The 18,681-nt window shown below is 39.0% G+C and overlaps 2 protein-coding genes across 15 annotated transcripts in view; one reads left to right on the top strand and one right to left on the bottom strand.

The window, feature by feature from the left end:
* APLF (aprataxin and PNKP like factor) overlaps positions 1-18,681 on the bottom strand; it is a 121,678-nt gene that overhangs the window by 81,653 nt on the left and 21,344 nt on the right. For 6 of the 10 annotated variants that reach the window (XM_078349164.1, XM_035272397.3, XM_054244882.2 and 3 more), the window contains exon 1: positions 940-1,187. The exons of 2 other annotated variants lie outside the window; for them this stretch is intronic. In XM_078349164.1, the coding sequence (XP_078205290.1) occupies positions 940-1,035 (96 nt within the window). In that variant the 5' untranslated portion in view covers positions 1,036-1,187. Of the gene's footprint in view, positions 1-939; positions 1,188-1,316; positions 1,393-18,681 lie in introns of those variants that run through there. 2 more of the 10 variants (XM_054244879.2, XM_054244878.2) reach the window with 2 other exon arrangements.
* FBXO48 (F-box protein 48) lies at positions 1,463-10,374 on the top strand. 5 transcript variants are annotated; one of them, XM_035272401.3, is made up of 4 exons: positions 1,463-2,113; positions 2,320-2,565; positions 3,640-3,981; positions 4,480-10,374. In XM_035272401.3, exons 3-4 carry the CDS (start codon positions 3,676-3,678, stop codon positions 4,639-4,641), a joined length of 468 nt encoding a protein of 155 aa, XP_035128292.1. In that variant the 5' UTR covers positions 1,463-2,113; positions 2,320-2,565; positions 3,640-3,675; the 3' UTR covers positions 4,642-10,374. The 5 variants fall into 5 exon arrangements, with proteins under 5 accessions (XP_035128292.1, XP_035128290.1, XP_078205294.1 ...); XM_035272399.3 differs by having other exon boundaries at positions 1,463-1,554; positions 2,287-2,565; XM_078349168.1 differs by having other exon boundaries at positions 1,463-1,554.

The raw sequence follows: 18,681 nt of genomic DNA on the forward strand, positions 1-18,681 counted from the left end.
TCCAGTCCCAAGAGAAAACTCCTAGGGTAAAGATCCACGTTCCAATCGTCTTTGTGTGCCCCACAGTGCTAGGATCTAAAAAATGTTCTACGGAGTGAGCACTAAATAAGAAATGCTGAATGTTAAAGAAAAAAAACACACACACAAAAAACTAGATGTTCTTAAGAAGAGATCTACAGAATTCCAGAATGCAATACGCAAATGTTCTCATTCCTAAACCTCCCAAAGAAGGTAGAGCATATTTAGCTTTGTGGGATTATGTGTCCAAAATGTTATGTACGGACTTTAACGCATGTACGGCTGAATTTTCTCAACTGAACAATGAGAATAATAAAAACACTTAACTGATAGAGTTTTGAAACAGAGATGTTGGTATAGGTAGGTGAAGTCTCCTTTACCTAGATCAATGACTTGAATGCTATACACATTACTTATTAAGGGTTACTCATTTTACTGTAAATAATAAATAATATAAATAAACAAGTTAAGATCCACACAGCCCTGCAAAGGAGACCAAAGCTTAAAAGAAATTAGCCTGGAGGACATAATATCACAGTTCGGTAAACTTCTCTGTAAAGGGCCAGACACTACTGTAAATATTTTAGGCTTTGCAGGACACGTCGCAATATCCTCAACCCTTGGAGCAACTATTCTCCCTGAAAAATTAGTAGGTTTCTTGTTTACATTTTACATTTTAGAATTTAAGAATCATTCTTAGTTCATGGGGTCATGCAAAAACAGGCTGGATGTGGCCCCCAGACTCTAGTTTGCCAACCCCTGGTGTTTTAAAAGCAACATAAAGAAACGTTTATGAATTGCTTAAAGGTGACTGAAAAACGTGCGGCCCCAAACTTTTTAAAATGAAGACAGGGGGACCGGTGCTGTGGGGAATCGGGCCAAGACTGGAAGCAGTCCTCAGGAGCCCCTGACCACACTTACTCCTAGCAGCGGCCCGCGGCCAACCACAGTCTCCCCGGACGCCAGGGCCACCCGGGGACCGCCGTCCAGCGGCTGCAGCTCGAAGCCCCCAGACATGGTAGGCGAGGATTAGGCCTCTTCTCCAGGAGTCTGACCCGTCCGCTGTTTCCGCCCTCCACAGACACGCGCGGGGCAAACCCAGGCCTCGGGAAAAACACCGCAGGAGTAGCGCAAAGGCTCCGGCGGCTACGCCTGTCCTCTAAGAGCCCGGCCCCAGCCTACGGAGTCCCGCCTCTCACGCCTACTGATGACGCAATTGGGGGATTCCCCCATCACACCGCCTCAGAATTATTATTTAAAAACCCGGCTTATTCCCCACCACCCTTCTCACCGCCTACCCAACTTGGAGGACGCCGGGCCTTGTAGTCCCTGGAGCCTTTCTTTCCTTCCTTTCCTGAGCTGAGACGCCCTGGCAAAAACTACCAATCCCCAAAGGCACTTCGCGCCCCTCTCAGCGCCTGCGCGAGTTTCGAGTCAGCAGGGCGGGGCCCAGGTGGGCGGGATGTGGAGAGCCATGGGGAAGGATTCGAATTCCGGAGAATTTAAATCGCGGCAGAAGCCACAGTCATCTAGTAGGTAGGAAGGTCTTCCATTGGCTTAGGTGGCTTAGGTGTCTACTCGCTGGCTTAGGTGTTTACGAGCTCGGGGGCGCGGCCCCGACGCAAGCTGAGCCTCCCCTCCGCAGCCTGGAGCCGCGGTGACAGCGCTGACGGTTGTTGTTTTTCACTTGTCTGTGTCCGGTGTTCTTGGGCTCCAGCACCTGCAGCCCGCGCGGGACACAAGGAGGGTGGCCCAGATGGGACGTGGGGTGATTAGCTCAGACCCACGGGATCTGGACCAAATGTGGCTCCCAGCTCCTTCGACTGCGCTGCCTCCGATCCATCCCTCCGAGTGACAGTTGAAAGGGGAACGAGATTTTTACCTCCCTTGAGAGAGAATTCAGCAAAGCTCGGTTCGTAAAGGAGAAAGGGGGAAAAAAAAAAGGAGTCGCTTCCAGGCATCCAGGGAACCTGGACATAGAAGAAAGATTCCTGGTGGGATTTTAGAACTTCGCCAAGGCACCTTCTGCTATGAAATTCAAAAGCCTTCATTCCCGTTAAGGGAATTCCACAAGGGGAGGCATTTGATTCCCCTGGTAAGATCCTGGAAGAAGTGGATAAACACACTGTAACGTTTAAATACACTGTAACTTCTTCCTAATGTGAGATTTTCAAGAACCTGGTGGTTTGGCTTTGGTTTGTATTGAAGGTGGGAGGGGCCAAAGTATGTGGCAAAAACTTGCTCTTGACTCACACTTGTTTTTACCAGTTTGCTTTCTTCCTTCCCCAAACCCTCAAAAAGAAGACCTCTGTTGAACACAGACAACAGTTCCAGCCACCACAGCTAATCTGGATCATAAATCAACCTCATGAATGGGAGCCATCATGGTCTTGACAAGTCCAGAAACATATAGCTGAGTAGTTCATCTACAAAAGAGATTTGTGTTATTGAATTAAAAGAAGTATTTAGCTCTATCTCAAACCCCTCCTGTTGCACAACCAACCCCCATTATAAAAGGAAGTGCAAAATGGAATAAACTGATTTTAAGTGAGTACAAGCTGTCTTTGTATACAAAAGTAACTCAATGATGACGTACCCAGTCATGCTTTCAACTGATTTGAGAAAACTGCACCGTTCACCTTAGGTACATTAGCTGAAACTGAGCTTTAAATCTGGGCTTCAAATAGTCACGGGCTACACCTAGCTGAATTCTAAACATTGTTTACAGTTGTCACTCACTGTTGCTTGATGGCTTCAGTGACTGTTATGCTTAACTCTTAATTAACTATGCATGTAGAATAGCCTAAAGGGGTCATTTCTAAAATACTAATAATTGAGTTGGATATTTGAGACTTTGCGTGACTTTGCGTCCTAACCCAGATCTCATCTTCTAGTCCATTTCAGATAGTATTTGTGTCAAATGTAAGCACCTACCTACCCATTACATACAAGTAGATAACATTATTATATAAACAACTAGAAGTCCAGCAGGTTTATGATTAAGTCACAAATTGCAAATCAAAAATTTAATGACAAGGCATCAGTTCCCATATACAACAAGTATTTAGAAGTTCAATAGGATTGACTCATATACATTTTCAAAGATACAAAAGTACTGGGTGTGGTGGCTCCTGCCTGTCATCCTAGCACTTTGGGAGGCCGAGGCAGGAGGATCGCTTGAGGATGAGAGTTCTAGACCAGCCTAGGCAACATAGCAAGAACAATTTCTCAAAAAGTTTTTGGTGGTTTGTTTTGTTTTGTTCAAAAAAAAAAAAAAAGGTGTGGGGGACACTAAGTTGAGAGAACCACTTGAGGCTGGAGGTTGAGGCTGCAGTGAGCTATGCTGACACAGCTGCACTCCAGCCTGGGTGAGAGTGAAACTAACATGTTGAGTGCCGCCCAGATGCACTAAAGATGTAGCAAGACTAGATGTTTTACACATTATCCCTGTTAATCCTTGCAAGAACTTTCAGGAGAGGAGCAGCATTGGCCCATTTTATAGATTGAGACACTAAAGTCAAGAAAGTTAGAGTTCTTAAATTATACCCAAAAAGCATCTGGCTCAAAGTAGGATTTATAGCCCTATTTGGAGACTAAGAATGATTAAATTTTGCCTTTTAGGTTACATGCGAGGATAATTTACTAAAACATTAAGCTATGCAGAAAAACTCCAAGAGAAGCAATAATTCAAGAGTTTCTCTCACAGACACAAACTCTGTGGATGCTGAGAAGGAAAATCATGAGAGTCAAAACAACTTTGTTGACCTGCTGCCTGAAGAAATCAGTTTAAAAATTTTCAGTCAGCTGGACATGCGGAGTTTGTGCAGGGCTTCCTTGACATGCAGGAGCTGGAATGACACAGTAAGAAACAATGACTCTTTATGGAAACCTCACTGCATGACTCTAAGAGCTGTGTGCCGGAGAGAAATAGATGATGATCTAGAAAGTGGTTATTCTTGGAGGGTAAGTTCAATCTTTGCAATCTGCAGTGTTTTTGACAGTATCATGATAGCAGTGTCATGATTTTGAACCAATTATAACTTCTGCTGCTTGGAGGACACAGAATTGCATATGCAGAATAACATAGAGACTGTATTGACTTTCGGAAACCAGTTAAAGTTAATAGTCTTTTCCTGCTAACCACACTGTTTCCACAGTATCTTTCATTTATCCTTTTGCATTTTTTACATTCTAAATTCAGGAATTTTCCTCTGTTGACCAGAAGGGAATTAGCTCCTTCTTTTCACTTCTCCTTATCCCAAACCCCCAGTAAACAGTGTGGCCCACTCTATAAATACACATATGCATGCACACAAGTATGCACATACACAAATTTATTAGTATATATGTATATCAATGTAGAGGCTTATTCTTTTTTTTTCAGCCCTGTCAATCCCCTTGTCTAGCTTTAAACACAACCACCTACTATAGTCTTTTTTAATGGTAATTTATCTCTTTCAGGTAATACTCCTGAGGAATTACCAGAAGAGTAAAGTGAAACACGAATGGCTAAGTGGCAGATACAGCAACATTTGTTCTTCCATTAGCCTACCAGAAAAAATCATGTACCCAATGGATGCAGATACATGGGGGGAAATTCTAGAAGCAGAACTGGAAAGATAAGGGGGAAAAATTCACAAACAGATCTCAGGTCTTTGAGAGTTTAAAACTCAAATGACTCTTAGGTTGCAAAAGTAATATCTTTATTTGTTCATTTTGTTGTTGTTCGCCTTTTTAAAAGAAGAGGAAATAGAAAATATTATAAAAGTAAAGCTTTATTTTTGTTTTGCACTTTAGTAAAAAATATTTTTCTGGTTTTACTGTAATGTGGAAAAATCATGCAATGTTATTTTTTAATATTTAAATATTTTTAAATTATACTTTAAGTTCTGGGATACATGTACAGAACGTGCAAGTTTATTACATAGATATATACATGCTGTGGTGGTTTGCTGTATCCATCAACCCGTCATCTACATTAAGTATTTCTCCTAACACTATCCCTCCCCTAGGCCCCCACCCCAACAAGCCCCAGTGTGTGATATTCCCCTTCCTGTGTCAATGTGTTCTCATTGTTCAACTCCCACTTATGAGTGAGAACAAGCAGTGTTTGGTATTCTGTTCCTGTGTTAGTTTGCTGAGAATGATGGTTTCCAGCATCATCCACGCCCCTGCAAAGAACATGAACTCATCCTTTTTTATGACTGCATAGTATTCCTTGGTGTATATGTGCCACTTTTTCTTTATCCAGTTTATCATTGATGGGCATTTTGGTTGGTTCCAAGTCTTTGCTATTGTGAATAGTGCCACAGCAAACATATGTGTGCATGTGTATTTATAGTGGAATGATTTATAATCCTTTGGATATATACTCAGTAATGGGATTGCTGGGTCAAATAATATTTCTAGTTCTAGATCCTTGAGGAATTGCTACACTGTCTTCCACAATTGTTGAACTAATTTATTCTCCCACCAACAATGTAAAAGCATTCCTGTTTCTCCACATCCTCTCCAGCATCTCTTGTTTCCTGACTTTTTAATGATTGCCATTCTAACTGGCATGAGATGGTATCTCATTCTGGTTTTGATTTGCATTTCTCTAATGTCTAGTGATGATGAGCCCTTTTTCTTATGGTTGTTGACCACATAAATGTCTTCTTTTGAAAAATGTCTGTTCATATCCTCCACCCACTTTTTGATGGGTTTTTCTTTTCTTGTAAATTTATTTAGGTTCTTCATAGATTCTGGATCGATTGCAAACTTTGTCAGATGGATAGATTGCAAAATTTTCCTCCCATTTTGTAGGTTGCTTGTTCACTCTGGTGATAGTTTCTTTTGCTGTGCAGAAGTTCTTTAGTTTAATTAGATCCCATTTGTCAATTTTGGCTTTTCTTGCCTTTGTTTTTGCTGTTTTAGTGATGAAGTCTTTGCCCATGCCTATGTCCTGTATGATACTGCCTAGGTTTTCTTCTAGGGTTTTTATGGTTTTAGGTCTGACATTTAAGCCATTATTCCGTCTTGAATTAATTTCTGTATAAGGTGTAAGGAAGGAGTCCAGTTTCAGTTTTCTGCATATGGCTAGCCAGTTTTCCCAACACCATCTATTAAATAAAGGAATCATTTCCCCATTGCTTGTTTTGGTCAGGTTTGTCAAAGATCAGATGGTTGTAGATGTGTGGCGTTACTTGTGAGGCCTCTCTTCTGTTCCATTGGTCTCTATATCTGTTTTGGTATCAGTAACATGCTGTTTTGGTTACTGTAGCCTGTAGCCTCATAGTATACTTTGAAGTCAGGTAGTGTGATGCCTCCCACTTTATTCTTTTAGCTTAGGATTGTCTTGGCTATATGGTCTTTTTTTTTTCTTTTTTCGGTTCCACATGAGATTTAAAGTAGTATTTTCTAATTCTGTAAGGAAAGTCAGTGGTAGCTTGATGGGGATAGCATTGAATCTATTAATTACTTTGGGCAGTATGGCAAAATGTTATTTTTATAAAATAATATACTAATAGAATGATTTCAAAATATAATATTTCATGCATTTATGATAATATATTCACAATACTAAATGAAAGAGTGACTGGTATGTTCAGCTTAATGATAATTCAGAATTTCAGGAAGCCACTTGAAACTTAAGATTCATTAAGTGGTAGATATAACTAGGGGATGCTCATGGGAAGAATAGCTAAGTAAAAATAATAGCAATACATTTAAATTAATACATTGGCATTTTAACCACTTTAACATTTCCATTTCAGTGGAATCAGATTGCAATGTTCAATAGGGAAACTATTTTAAATGTGTTAAGCCTGTGGTTTTGTTTTAAGTTAATGTGATCTTAGAGCTTATGTAAACCTGGAATGGCTCTCAGGAGCTGAAAGTATGTGGAAAGTTTCCAGAACACATAACTACCATCAGAGCTGCCACACTAGCCTGGTAAAACTCGTTCTGACAGCCTTATAGCACCATCTAGTGTGCTATTCTTAGATGCTCTGACAAAGGAGTTTTTGCTCCTTTTTGTTTTCTCCATAATAAAAAGAAAGAAAACTGTTATTCTAAAGAATCCTTAACACTAGTCTTTGTTAAAGTTTATAACTTTTTAGGAACCTTTAACTTTATATTTTTTATTTTTACTTTTTAAATTTTTTTTTTTTTGAGATGGAGCCTCACTCTGTCGTTCAGGCTATAGTACAGTGAAAAGATCTTGGCTCACTGCAACCTCTGCCTCCCAGGTTCAAGCGATTCTCCTGCCTCAGCCTCCCAAGTAGCTGGGACAACAAGCGCATGCTACCACACATGGCTTATTTTTTATTTTTAGTAGAGACAGGGTGTCACCATGTTGGTCAGGCTGGTCTCAAACTCCTGACCTCAGATGATCTGCCCGCCTTGGCCTCTCAAAGTGCTGGGATTACAGGCATGAGCCACCGTGCCCAGCTAACTTTTTTCATTTTAACTTTTGTTTCTCTTTTTCATAAAAACAGATAATATACTATTCACTATACAAATTGTTTATTCTGAATCTGTATTCAACACCATGTAAAAAGTGTCTACAAAATGCTTTAGTTAGTATGGCATTTTCTTTTTAAAAAGCGTTCTCTATAGCATTAAATATAAGAATGCAGAAAACCAGTATTTAACAGATAGGCAAATATTAGAAAGATGCCCCATTATATGCAAATTTCCTATGTTGAATCAAGCAGTAGATAATTAATTGTCTCCTACTATCTTCTCAGAGTTGGAAGAGGCCGTGAAAATGAGGCAGTCAAGTCTCCAGGATTATCTAGTAATTTTCTCAATAGGAACACTGTCAGTCAGCCAGCCCAACCTCAAATCCTGTACTTCTAATAGAACCTCCAATATGTCACAGAATAAATAGTACAGTTGTAGTCTAGGCTTGCTCTGAGCATTAGAATTTCTTCCTCATTGAGCTGAATACCACTTCTCTGTAATGTTTGCCTTCTAGCCCCACATCTACCCTCTAGAACCAGGCTGATTCAGTCCTCCTCCTTTACGATTGCCAGATATTTGAAGACTGCTAGCCTGTCTCTTCCTAGATCTTCTTCCTAATTCCACTGATAGTCATAGAATATAATTTCTAGACTCAACAGCATTCTCTTCCATCCATCTTCTCTTAACAAAAGAAAGATATCCTACTAATTTTATTTCATAAAAGATAAGAAAGCACTTTGAAATTTTCAAAATATGGGAAAAAATTAAAGCTATAAGCATCTTGCTGAATAGCATCTGTGTACAATAGTATATGCACACATATTTTTAGCTGTTTTATTTGTAATGGATGTGGGTTATTTTTGTCCAACCCCCTTACTATCTATCACCATCATCTGTTAATAGAAGTTACCCTAATTAGAGAGATTCACCCATCTCACTTCCAACCACCTACTACACATGTGGGCTTTTTTTTTTTAACATTATCCTGTCTTTCACAGCCTCTGTGTTTAGCCTCAGGGTGGAAACATGATCCAGTCCACCCTTTCCATAAGTTGGAAGAAAGAAGCCCTTTCCTCTTTGCCAATGAAACTGTTCCCTGCCATGCAAAGAAAATGGATCTTAGGTAAGAGAATATGGAGCCACCAGGAGAGAGAACAGTTGCAGGGAAAGAGGTCTCATTTTATTCCACACCCTGGTTCCAGCCATTCCTCATCTGCTTACCTAAACTAATTCAAATTGAGTTTTGGCATCATACTGGGAGCCCTACCTGATGTGATTTCTTTGCCTATGTTTAAAATGTAGTACTTGTGACTTACATTAGTATCTTGGATTTTACTCTTGACTTCCTCACCAGTCATTCATTTACCAACCTGCTATCATATGGCCATCACTCCATGTGGTTGAAACTGTTGTTATCCAAATTACAAGTGACTTAATGGTTAAATCCATTGGATGCATTTCAGTCGTTAATATATTTGACACACATAAACACTCACACTGACACTCACAAGTACTTCTAAAAAACTCTCCTCCATGGTTTGGGACTACAGTCTCTTGGACTTTTCTTTCCCTTCTCTAACCAGACTTTGCAGTTTCCTCCAAAGGCTCACTTTTGTTCATCTACTTATTACATATTAGTGTTCCCCAAGGTTCTGACTGTTGTCCTCTCGTCTCTATATTCTGACATCTTTGGTGATCCCATCTACTACTCCTGGGTCAGCTACCATTGTTGGTGCTGATGATGTCCATGTTCGTGTCCCAACATCAGATCTCCTGGAGACGTTCCAGAAATACATATGCTACTGTCTTTTGGATTTTTAGCAAAGTTATAAACACCTGAATTAAAACTTGTCATCTTATAAAAGTAGTTCTTCCTCTAGTTCCTATCTCAGTGAATGGTAAGTCCTGTTAAAAAAATCAACATATTTTACTTTCCTCCATCATTCTCCATGTCCAGTCAAGTCAGTTCTTACTGATTTTATCATCTGAATATCTAAGTAATTCACCCCATCTCCATCTTTATCTCTGCCTCATTACTTAATTCTTGTCCTTATTCAAAATTGGGATTTCTAAAATAACCTCTTAACTGGTGTTCCTGCCTCCAGTTCCTTCCTTTTACTGTTAGCAGTATAATCTTTGTTAAACCCCAAATTAGCATGTCACCCCTAACTTAAACACCTGACTACATTCAGGTAGACATCAAAATTCTCTAGTAAAGCCTGTGGGACCTTTAATGATGTGGACTGACTTACCTCTCAAGCCTCTTCTCTAACAACTGTCCCACCCTATATCTTTCAGTTCAGTCTTACAAAACTATTTCATAAAAATTTATCACTTCTCTGCCTTTGCACAGGCTGTTTTATGTACCTGGTATAATACCCATTGTTGATTCCTTTCTTCACAAGATCTATTGTAAAACTTACCATCTTGGCTTGGAAGCGATCTAGAACTACTACTGTTCTGGATTAAATGACTTATTAAATGTTCCTGTGGTTCTTTGTATAGACCTCTCTCAAAGCTGTCATATTACATTAAATTGTCTATTTTATTTGTGTGTCTGCCCCTTTACACTGTGACTTTCTTAATGGCAGGGACCATTTTTTATTTATTTTTGTGTCTTAAAAACCTGGGACACCGTAGGTGTTTTATAAAGATTTGTTAAATTATTTCTGTTGTTATTTATTTTAATCCTACCCAGAATGTATAAAAATAATTTACTATATTGTTAGTGAATAAGATCATATCAAAATACAGTGTATAATCCTTGAGTTATATGGGATGCTTGATAGTAATACAAATATATGAATAATTGTTCCAGTCTTCTCCAAACCTGTAAGAGGGAAATAGGAAAATGAAAATGTTTTGTTTTATTTTTTTTTGAACACTTGAAAATAAACTTAATCTCAAAAATATCACTTATTATTTTGAATTATTGAATCACTTCCATCAGTTTTAAGTATTACATTTGCAAGTTATATGAATGAACAGTAGCTTCGATTTTTAAGTACTATTGAACTAAAATAATTCTTTATTTAATAAATTATGTGCTATGATCACAGTCTACACTGAAAGGAAACCTTTGGAACTTACTGGAAAATTTTATGGTATGGGCTTAGAATGAACCATGCCTTTATCAGGCCAAGCCATTAGCATCTGAAGACATGAGTGGGTAGAGCGGCATGGAAGGAAGGAGGGTTCTTACTCACAGATAAAATAACATGTTAAATGTGCACTCTGTGTACAAGAAGCAAGATTCTTGGGGAAGAGTCTTAAGAATCTTCCAGTGTTTTTAATCAGTTTAAGATCTAGTATTTAGAAAAATAAATTCAGAAATCTTTTTTTAGTTTCTTGTAGTTTATAACCCAATCTTAAACCAGAACATAATCATCAATAAAATCTCTGTGAATATATACTTTTGACCTAAGGATACTTGCATATATACAAACCTAATTTTAAAAATATGGCTGGGAGCAATAGCTCATACGTGTAATCTCAACATTTTGGGAGGCTGAGGCAGATGGATTACTGGAGCTCCGAAGTTGAAGACCAACCTGGGCAACATAGTGAGACCTTGTCTGCACTAAAAATTTTTAAAATCAGCCAGTTGATGGTGCATGCCTGTAGTCCAAGCTACTGGGGAGGCTAAGGTGGGAGGATTGCTTGAGTTCAGGAGACTGAGGCTGCAATGAGTTGTGATCACACCACTGCACTCCAGCCTGGGTGACAGAGTGAGACCCTGTCTCAAGAGAAACGAAAAGAAAAATGTAACATACCCCTGATCACTTTAACTTCACCTTCGATTTGACTTCATATCATACATTCTCTCCAAGACTTCAAATGACCTAATAATATTAACAAAAGTAAGATGAGTAGTAACTTCAGGAAATGGATTGGGAAGAATACATAAGATAGAATATCATACATCTTTATTTAGTTCAAGACTGAAAATATCGAATTGATGAAATAAGATCAACAATGGACAAAGTTGATTAATTATAACTGTGAACATTCATTGAATGCCTTCTTGTGCTTATATGGTGTATGCTTACTCTGTATCTATTTTATGGATGAGGGAAACTGAAAGAGAATGATCTTATCCATCTATTTCATCACCACTTCCCAGCACCTACAAAATATATTCATACATAGTAGGTATTCAATAAATGTTTACGGTATGAATTCAGAAACTTAGAATAAATAACTTAGATGGAACAGCCAAGCATTTTCCTCCAAGTTTTTCATTTGAAAAATTTCAACCCACAGAAAAGTAAAAACATTTGACAAACCACTATTTTGTACACCTTCTACCTAGAAATACAAGTTGTTAACAACATGTTTCCATGGTTTGTTTTATTTGTTATTTATTTTTGCTGAAACACTGAAAACAAGTTGCAGACTTGATTATGCTTCCTCCCTACATACTTCAGCATGTGTCTCCTAAGGATACACTCCCGTATGCCATATCATTATCACATCAAAAATTTCTTATATCAATTCAATAATACCAGGTAATTTACAATCCATATTTAAATTCCCCAGTGGCCCCCAGATATCTTTTATGTATTCTTTTTTTGAATGCAGGCAGCAAAAAAAGATTTATACATGCATCTGAGTTTTTCTTGTCTCTTTAATTTCTTTTAACCAGACATATCCCTTGGCTTTGGTTTTATTTTTTAGGATATTGACTATTTTTCTAAGGATTGAGACTGGTTATCTTATAGAAAATTCTGTGGTTTATTTATCTGATTCTGTCTTCATAATTTGATTCAGAAGGTAAGGCACACTGGCTCACACCTGTAATCCCAATATTTTAGGAGATCAATGTGGGAGGATCACTTGAGCCCAGGAGTTTAAGACCAGCCCAGGCAACGTAGCAAGATCCCATTTCTACAAAAAAATTTTTAAAAATAAATTGGCTGGGCATGGTGGTGGGTGCCTGTAGTACCAGCTACCTGGGAAGCTGAGGTGGGAGGATTGCTTGAGCCCAGGAGGTCAAGACTTCAGTGAGCTATGATCACAACACTGCATTCCAGCCTGCACGACAGAGTAAGACTATCTCAAAAAAAAAAAAAAAGTTTTAGGTAAAACATATTTAGCAATTATACTACGTAGCATTTATACTGCAAGTGATGAAATACACTTCTCATTGTATCACATAAGAAGCTCATAATGTCTGATTGTTCTACTATACAAGATGGTTAAGTCTGACCTTTTGGTTGAGGTGGTAATCAGCAAATCTCTTCACTGAAAGAGACATTTTTCCATATAGCCTATGTTTGTTTCTTTCAACAACCCATTTCTAGCATACTCTCCTATTGCCAACACTATGCTAAGTGCTTTATAGACATTATCTGACATATGGCTGGTTTTCTCCTCAAGATATTTACTAAATTCCGAAGCTCTGAGGGATTGGTGGCTAAGAGCTAAGCGAGAGCCTCTAAGAAGCAAAGGAGTTTTTGCCCGGTCTCAAACTACTGAGGACACACTGAGTACAGTTGATGATCCAGCAGAGGAAAGGAACTTGGCAAACAACTCAGGCTCTCAGTTGAAACCTTTGGTGGGCTCCATATAAAAGGGTCCAGCCTCAATTCAGGCAAATCCCCAATTTGATTAAAGTGAGCAACCCCCACTGCCTAACAGAGGATAAAGTGAATTCACTCTAGAGGAAGATGACATCATCTGGAGCCTCTACAGTTTTTCATATACAATGTCTGCACTCAAAACATTATCAGGCATCCTCAAGGACAGAACTAAATGACTGGAAGTCAAGGTTGGATGATTTCCCACACTGTTGGATGTCACAGTGCTGGGGGCCAAAGGTTTCAGAACAGAGGGGCCGTGCCAGACCATTGCCCTCCTCTCCCAGCAGCCTGACCTCCTTGACATTTCTGGGTCATCTGGCACAGGGCATGCTCTTGATAATAGTCCGCTTTGAAAGTCTTGGTTTTAGGAGAAGTTAGGGTTGGCCCCGTTGGTACCTTCACTTAGGATAGGGTTGGCAAAATGGCCTGTGTCTGAGTCCCGTCCACTGCCCGACATATGACCTGTGAATGATTTTTACATTTAAAAGTGGCTGAAAACAAATTAGAAATGTATTTTGTGACATGAAAATCATGAAGTTCAAATTTCAATGTCTGTGAATAAACTTTTATTGAGATAGTCAAAAAAATAAAAGAAATAAATTTGAAAATGAATAAAAAACCACACACACTTTTGTCAAGCTGTTGTATTTGGAAGTAGGTTTGTGGACTTCATGACATTTTGCCCCAAATATCATAGCATGTATTTCTTAAGGACATGTATACATGCCTGCATAACCATAGTCAGACCCAAGAAATTTAACTTTCATACAATAATGAAATCATCTAATACCCAGTTGAGATTGCATTTCCCTCAGCTGATCACAGAAAGATGTGTTTTCAAGCTTCAGAATGTGTGCCAAGCTGATAATGAGAAATATATTAATTTTTTCTCAGTAATTTATTATGAGCTTTTCCAGACATACACTAAAGTTGAAAACAACTTCCTCATTGTAAATTTAATTTGAATTTCTCTGCCATAAACATGAAGTTCATATGTTTAAGGGCACCTGTGGGTTTTGGTGTGTCTGAATCTGTTTCTCAATTTTTGAGTGTTTTGTCAATTGGGAAGTTTAGTTCTTTATGACATGTGTTGCAATTATATTTCTCCCAATTTGTCACTTGTCTTTTGACTTTGCTTGTAGTTCATATATATATATATATATAGGAAATATATATATATATATAGTGCTTATATTTTATTTTATTTTCTTTATATTTTTAGAGATGGGGTCTTGTTCTGTTGCCCATGCTGAAGTGCAGTGGTACAATCATGGCTCCCTGCAGCTTTGACCCCCTAGGCTCAAGTGATCTTCCCACCTCAGCTTCCCAAGTAGCTGGGACTACAGTCAGTGCACCACCATACCCAAATAATAATTGTGTGTGTGTGTGTGTGTGTGTGTGTGTGTGTGTGTGTGTGTGTGTAGAGACAGTCTCCCCATGTTGCCCAGACTGGTCTCAAACTTCTGGACTCAAGCAATCCTCCTGTCAGCCTCCCAACGTGCTGGGACCACATTCTACAACATAACAATAGTTTCTTAAATTGATACAATATATGTACGTTTTCTTATCTCCAGAGAACCAATAACATTGAATATCATATTTTAGAACCATGAAAAAACTTGATAAACAGGCTGGCTTTCTTCTCCAAAACTGTCTTATAATAGTATCTTTCAATGATTAGGTACCTTTCACATAGCCATTTATGTACTCATCAAAGAGCCTTGAAAGGTAGTTTCTAACATTAATATTTTTAAGATACAAAAATGCAGACTTATAGAAGTAACATTACTTAAGCAAGGCAAAACAGCTTGCGTGTGGAAGAGAAAGACCTTGACTCCAGGACTGGCTCTGAAATGCTTTATGTCACATCGTCCTTGAGAGCTGGTCAATGCTAATCCTCTGCCAGAAGAGGGCGCAATATTTCTATCAAAGCCCAGTCAAAGCGCTTGAATGGGAGCAGCTAGTTCCTCATTGCAGCTGTGTTTGCCGATTGCAAAACCTCAAAAGTCAGAATTTGTCTGAACCCTTTCGGCTTCAAATGAAAGAACTGAAACTAGTCCTGCCCAAAACAGATGGGAGGGTTGGACTGAAAGTGGAGTAGGGTGTTTCCCCAAAGAGAACATAGAGTATGGCCCCAAAATGACAAAAAGCCTCTACCGCTAGAAATAGATTATCAGGGAACATAATACTCCAGTGCATAGACTTCACCCCACTCCACCCTTTAGACCTGGCCTGGCCAACAGGCAACCCCATAGGTTTCCATCTTAACCTCTAAAGGCCCAATTAAGGTCATTTAAATTCAGCTTTTACATGTTTTATCCACAAAGGTCCAAGTCATTATTCTGTGTGAATGTTTTGCCACAGAGATATTATTTCATTTGGATTTGTTTTCCAAAGCTTCAGCCTGGAATCTCCACTGAGTGTAGCTCTGTGAAGCCGGGCTGTAGGTGTGAGCATGTTCTGCTGACATAGCAGATATGAGCTCTGAGTTTGGGTTCCCCTTTTACTAATATCGTGAATAAATTCTAGTCTCGTATACGAAAAGACTATAAAAGGAGTTGTTCACCTAGGGATGAAACATTTCTAAGATTATGTTTTTATTCTTTCCCTCTGAAAACTCGCATAGGCAGAAAGAACAAGCCAGAGGCCTTGGGGAGTTAAGCAAAGTAATCAAAATTCACATGCAAGATTCAGTTTCATTTAAAAATAAACCTATCACATGGAAATTTTGAAATTCGTCTCCTGGCTTATGTGCTTTAGTACACACACACACACACACACACACACAAAATATCCACACCTCAAAATGGAAAGTAAAATGTGTCTTAAGTATATAATTTTATCTCAATATGACTTACTTTTGCATTCTACTTTCCTGACCCTGCCCAAAGTACAGTGTATTTTTTATTCAAAAGTCAACACTCAAGATTAATGTCCATAGATAACAATAATAGTTGAGTGCTTACTGTAAAGAAGCTATCCTGCCAACAACTCTTGTAGGAATTCCTTTCCTGCCAACTGCACCTTATTATCTGTGCCTTGGATTTTTACCTTTAAAATGAAGATTATGAAAGTATCCACCTTATGGAACTCATAGGAAGATTAGCAGTCACATCCCATGTGCATATCCCCTAACTCAGGGGTCCTCAATCCATGGGCTGTGGACTGGTACTGGTTGATGGTCTGTTAGGAGCCGGAGCTCCACCTGCTGTCAGATCAGCGGTGGCATTAGATTCTCATAGGAGTGTGACCCCTATTGTGAACTGTGCGTGCGAGGGATCTGGGTTGTGCACTCCTGTGAGAATCTAATGCCTGATGATCTGAAGTGGAACAGCTTCATCCTGAAACCACCCCGACCCTGCCCCTCACTCCTGCATGTGGAAAAATTATCTTCCACAAAACTGGTCCCTGGTCCAAAATGTTTGGGGACCACTGCCACCTCAGCCACTACTAACCTACTTCCTGTCTATAGATTTGCTCATCGTGGACATTTCATTTGGGGTTAATTTTTGCATGTGGTATGAGATAGAGAGCTTCATTTTCTTATACATGGCTCTCCAGTTGTCTCAGCCCCCTTTGTTGAAAAACTGTTCTTCCCACACTGAATGGTCTTGTTGAACATCAATTGGCCTATAGATGAATGAGTTCATTTTGGGGCTCTCAATTCTATTCCAAGTCTTCAACTTGGTTCTTTTTAATGATTGTGTTGGCTATTCTGAGTCCCAGGAAGGAAGTCTTTATAATTTTACCTTAGCTAGAGGAATGTTTCATAAGGAGGAGAGAGAAAAACTGCCCCAGAAGAAAGGACTTCTGAGTTATTGGGCTGTCTTCCCTGCCAATCTCAGCCTAGAATAATCTTTTGTCATTAAGTTTCAGAAGGAATGTACAGTACATTCACACTCAAGGACTATTGTTGCTCTGGCATTTTCTGTATTGCACAGTTTTGTGCAGTAACAAATAGGAACCGAGATACAGCAGAAACACTGTTGACTCGAGCTAGCAGCAACCTCCCAGGCTGAGTACCTGCTGTTGGCACTAAAGGTGCACTTGAGGGGTCACACGCTGATATGGATGGGCTCTGAATCCCCACCCAAATCTCACCTTGTAGCTTCTATGATTCCCACATCTTGTCGGAGGGACCCAGTGAGAGATGACTGAATTATAGAGGCAGGTCTTTCCCATGCTGTTCTCTTGATAGTGAATGAGAGCTAATGGTTTTAAAAATGGGAGTTGACCTGCACAAGCTCTTTTTACCTGCTGCCATCCACATAAGATGTGACCTTCTCCTCTTTGCCTTACACCATGTTTGTGAGGCCTCCCCAGCCATGTGGAAATATAAATCCATGAAATGCTTTTTTCTGAATAAATTACCCAGTCTCAGGTACGTTTTTATGAGCAGCATGAGAACACACTAATGCACATTCAGGTCTTCTGCAATTCAGGCCTTCTGCACTGCCCTCAAGAAGCCGGACTGGAGCCCCCAACCCCTGAGGTTTGTGTCAGCTCAGAGGCTGCTCTTAGTAACTCATGTGGCTTGTCAGTTTTGTTTCTTTTTAAGTAACGGGAGCGTATTTTTCCAGACCTTTATTCCATAAATGCTTGGGGATTTAGAGTTAAATTTTAGCAAGTCTTAATATTTTGATTGTATGCAATTCCTCCTTTACTCTTTTGCCATCTATCTATTTTTGTTCTCTCTGTTTATCCTTCAGCTTGTTTTAACTTTGTCATGATTTTACCTTTCTAAATCATAGGGGTCTAGCATTTTTACTTTTCACCCTTTCTATTCTTGACTTCACAATGTATATTTCATCCTTTTAATCTTTTTTTACTTAGCTGTAATTTTTTACCTTAGTCTTTTACTTTAACTTTTTAGCTATCTCTCTTTTGATATTTCCTTCATTTATTTTTAACCAAATCTATTACTTTAATTTCTGAATCATTCTTGGCTCAATCATTTCACTTATGGTTCCATTTTTATTCTTTTAACTTAAATTTTTGTTTGCAAGCTTTTCTTTTTAAATGTGTTCTCTTTTGCTCATAGTATTTTAAAAATATTTTATTCTTTTTTTTTAACTCTCAAGCTAGCGCTGGGTGGGATTTATGGTCTAGAAGTAACACAGTTGTGGTGAGTGCACACATGTGGAACATTGGATACTTTTGTTTCCTTCTAGCCATCTCTGCATTTATCTTTCTGACTGCTTAGCAAATCATTCATTATCTTCAGTGTTTTTCTCCAAAAATAAGTAAGTGGGCTAAGACAGAGACGGAGGAATGACAACCCCTTCCCAGGGCCCTAAGCTTCCTGCTTATGCAGGCACCATATTTGAAATACTAGCAAGAATGTCTTTTTGTAAAGAGTTACATCTTCTAAAAACTTATGGTCTCTGACATATAACTCATCTGTAGAAAGGGTGGAGATTGGGCAGAAAATGCCTCTTCTTCCTCCAATTTTCTCCATTGCTTTAAACCATGAATCCCATTGCTTGAACCAGAAACCCATGAGACATCCACGCAAGTTTTGTGCATTCCACCTCCGAACTATGGCCCATATTTTTCCTCTTCTCATCAATTTCACTTCTCACCTAGGCTATTCCCACATCATCCCAACTTTGCTTCTAATCTTGATTCCTTCTAT

This window comes from Callithrix jacchus, chromosome 14, assembly GCF_049354715.1.
Source record: "Callithrix jacchus isolate 240 chromosome 14, calJac240_pri, whole genome shotgun sequence".
NCBI lineage: Eukaryota > Metazoa > Chordata > Mammalia > Primates > Cebidae > Callithrix > Callithrix jacchus.

Excerpts from the sequence above, each read along its gene's own strand:
- FBXO48 (XM_035272401.3), top strand. The coding sequence starts at position 3,676 with ATGCAGAAAAACTCCAAGAGAAGCAATAATTCAAGAGTTTCTCTCACA. Across the intron at positions 3,982-4,479 it reads AAAGTGGTTATTCTTGGAGG|GTAATACTCCTGAGGAATTA; the intron begins GTAAGTTCAATC and ends TATCTCTTTCAG.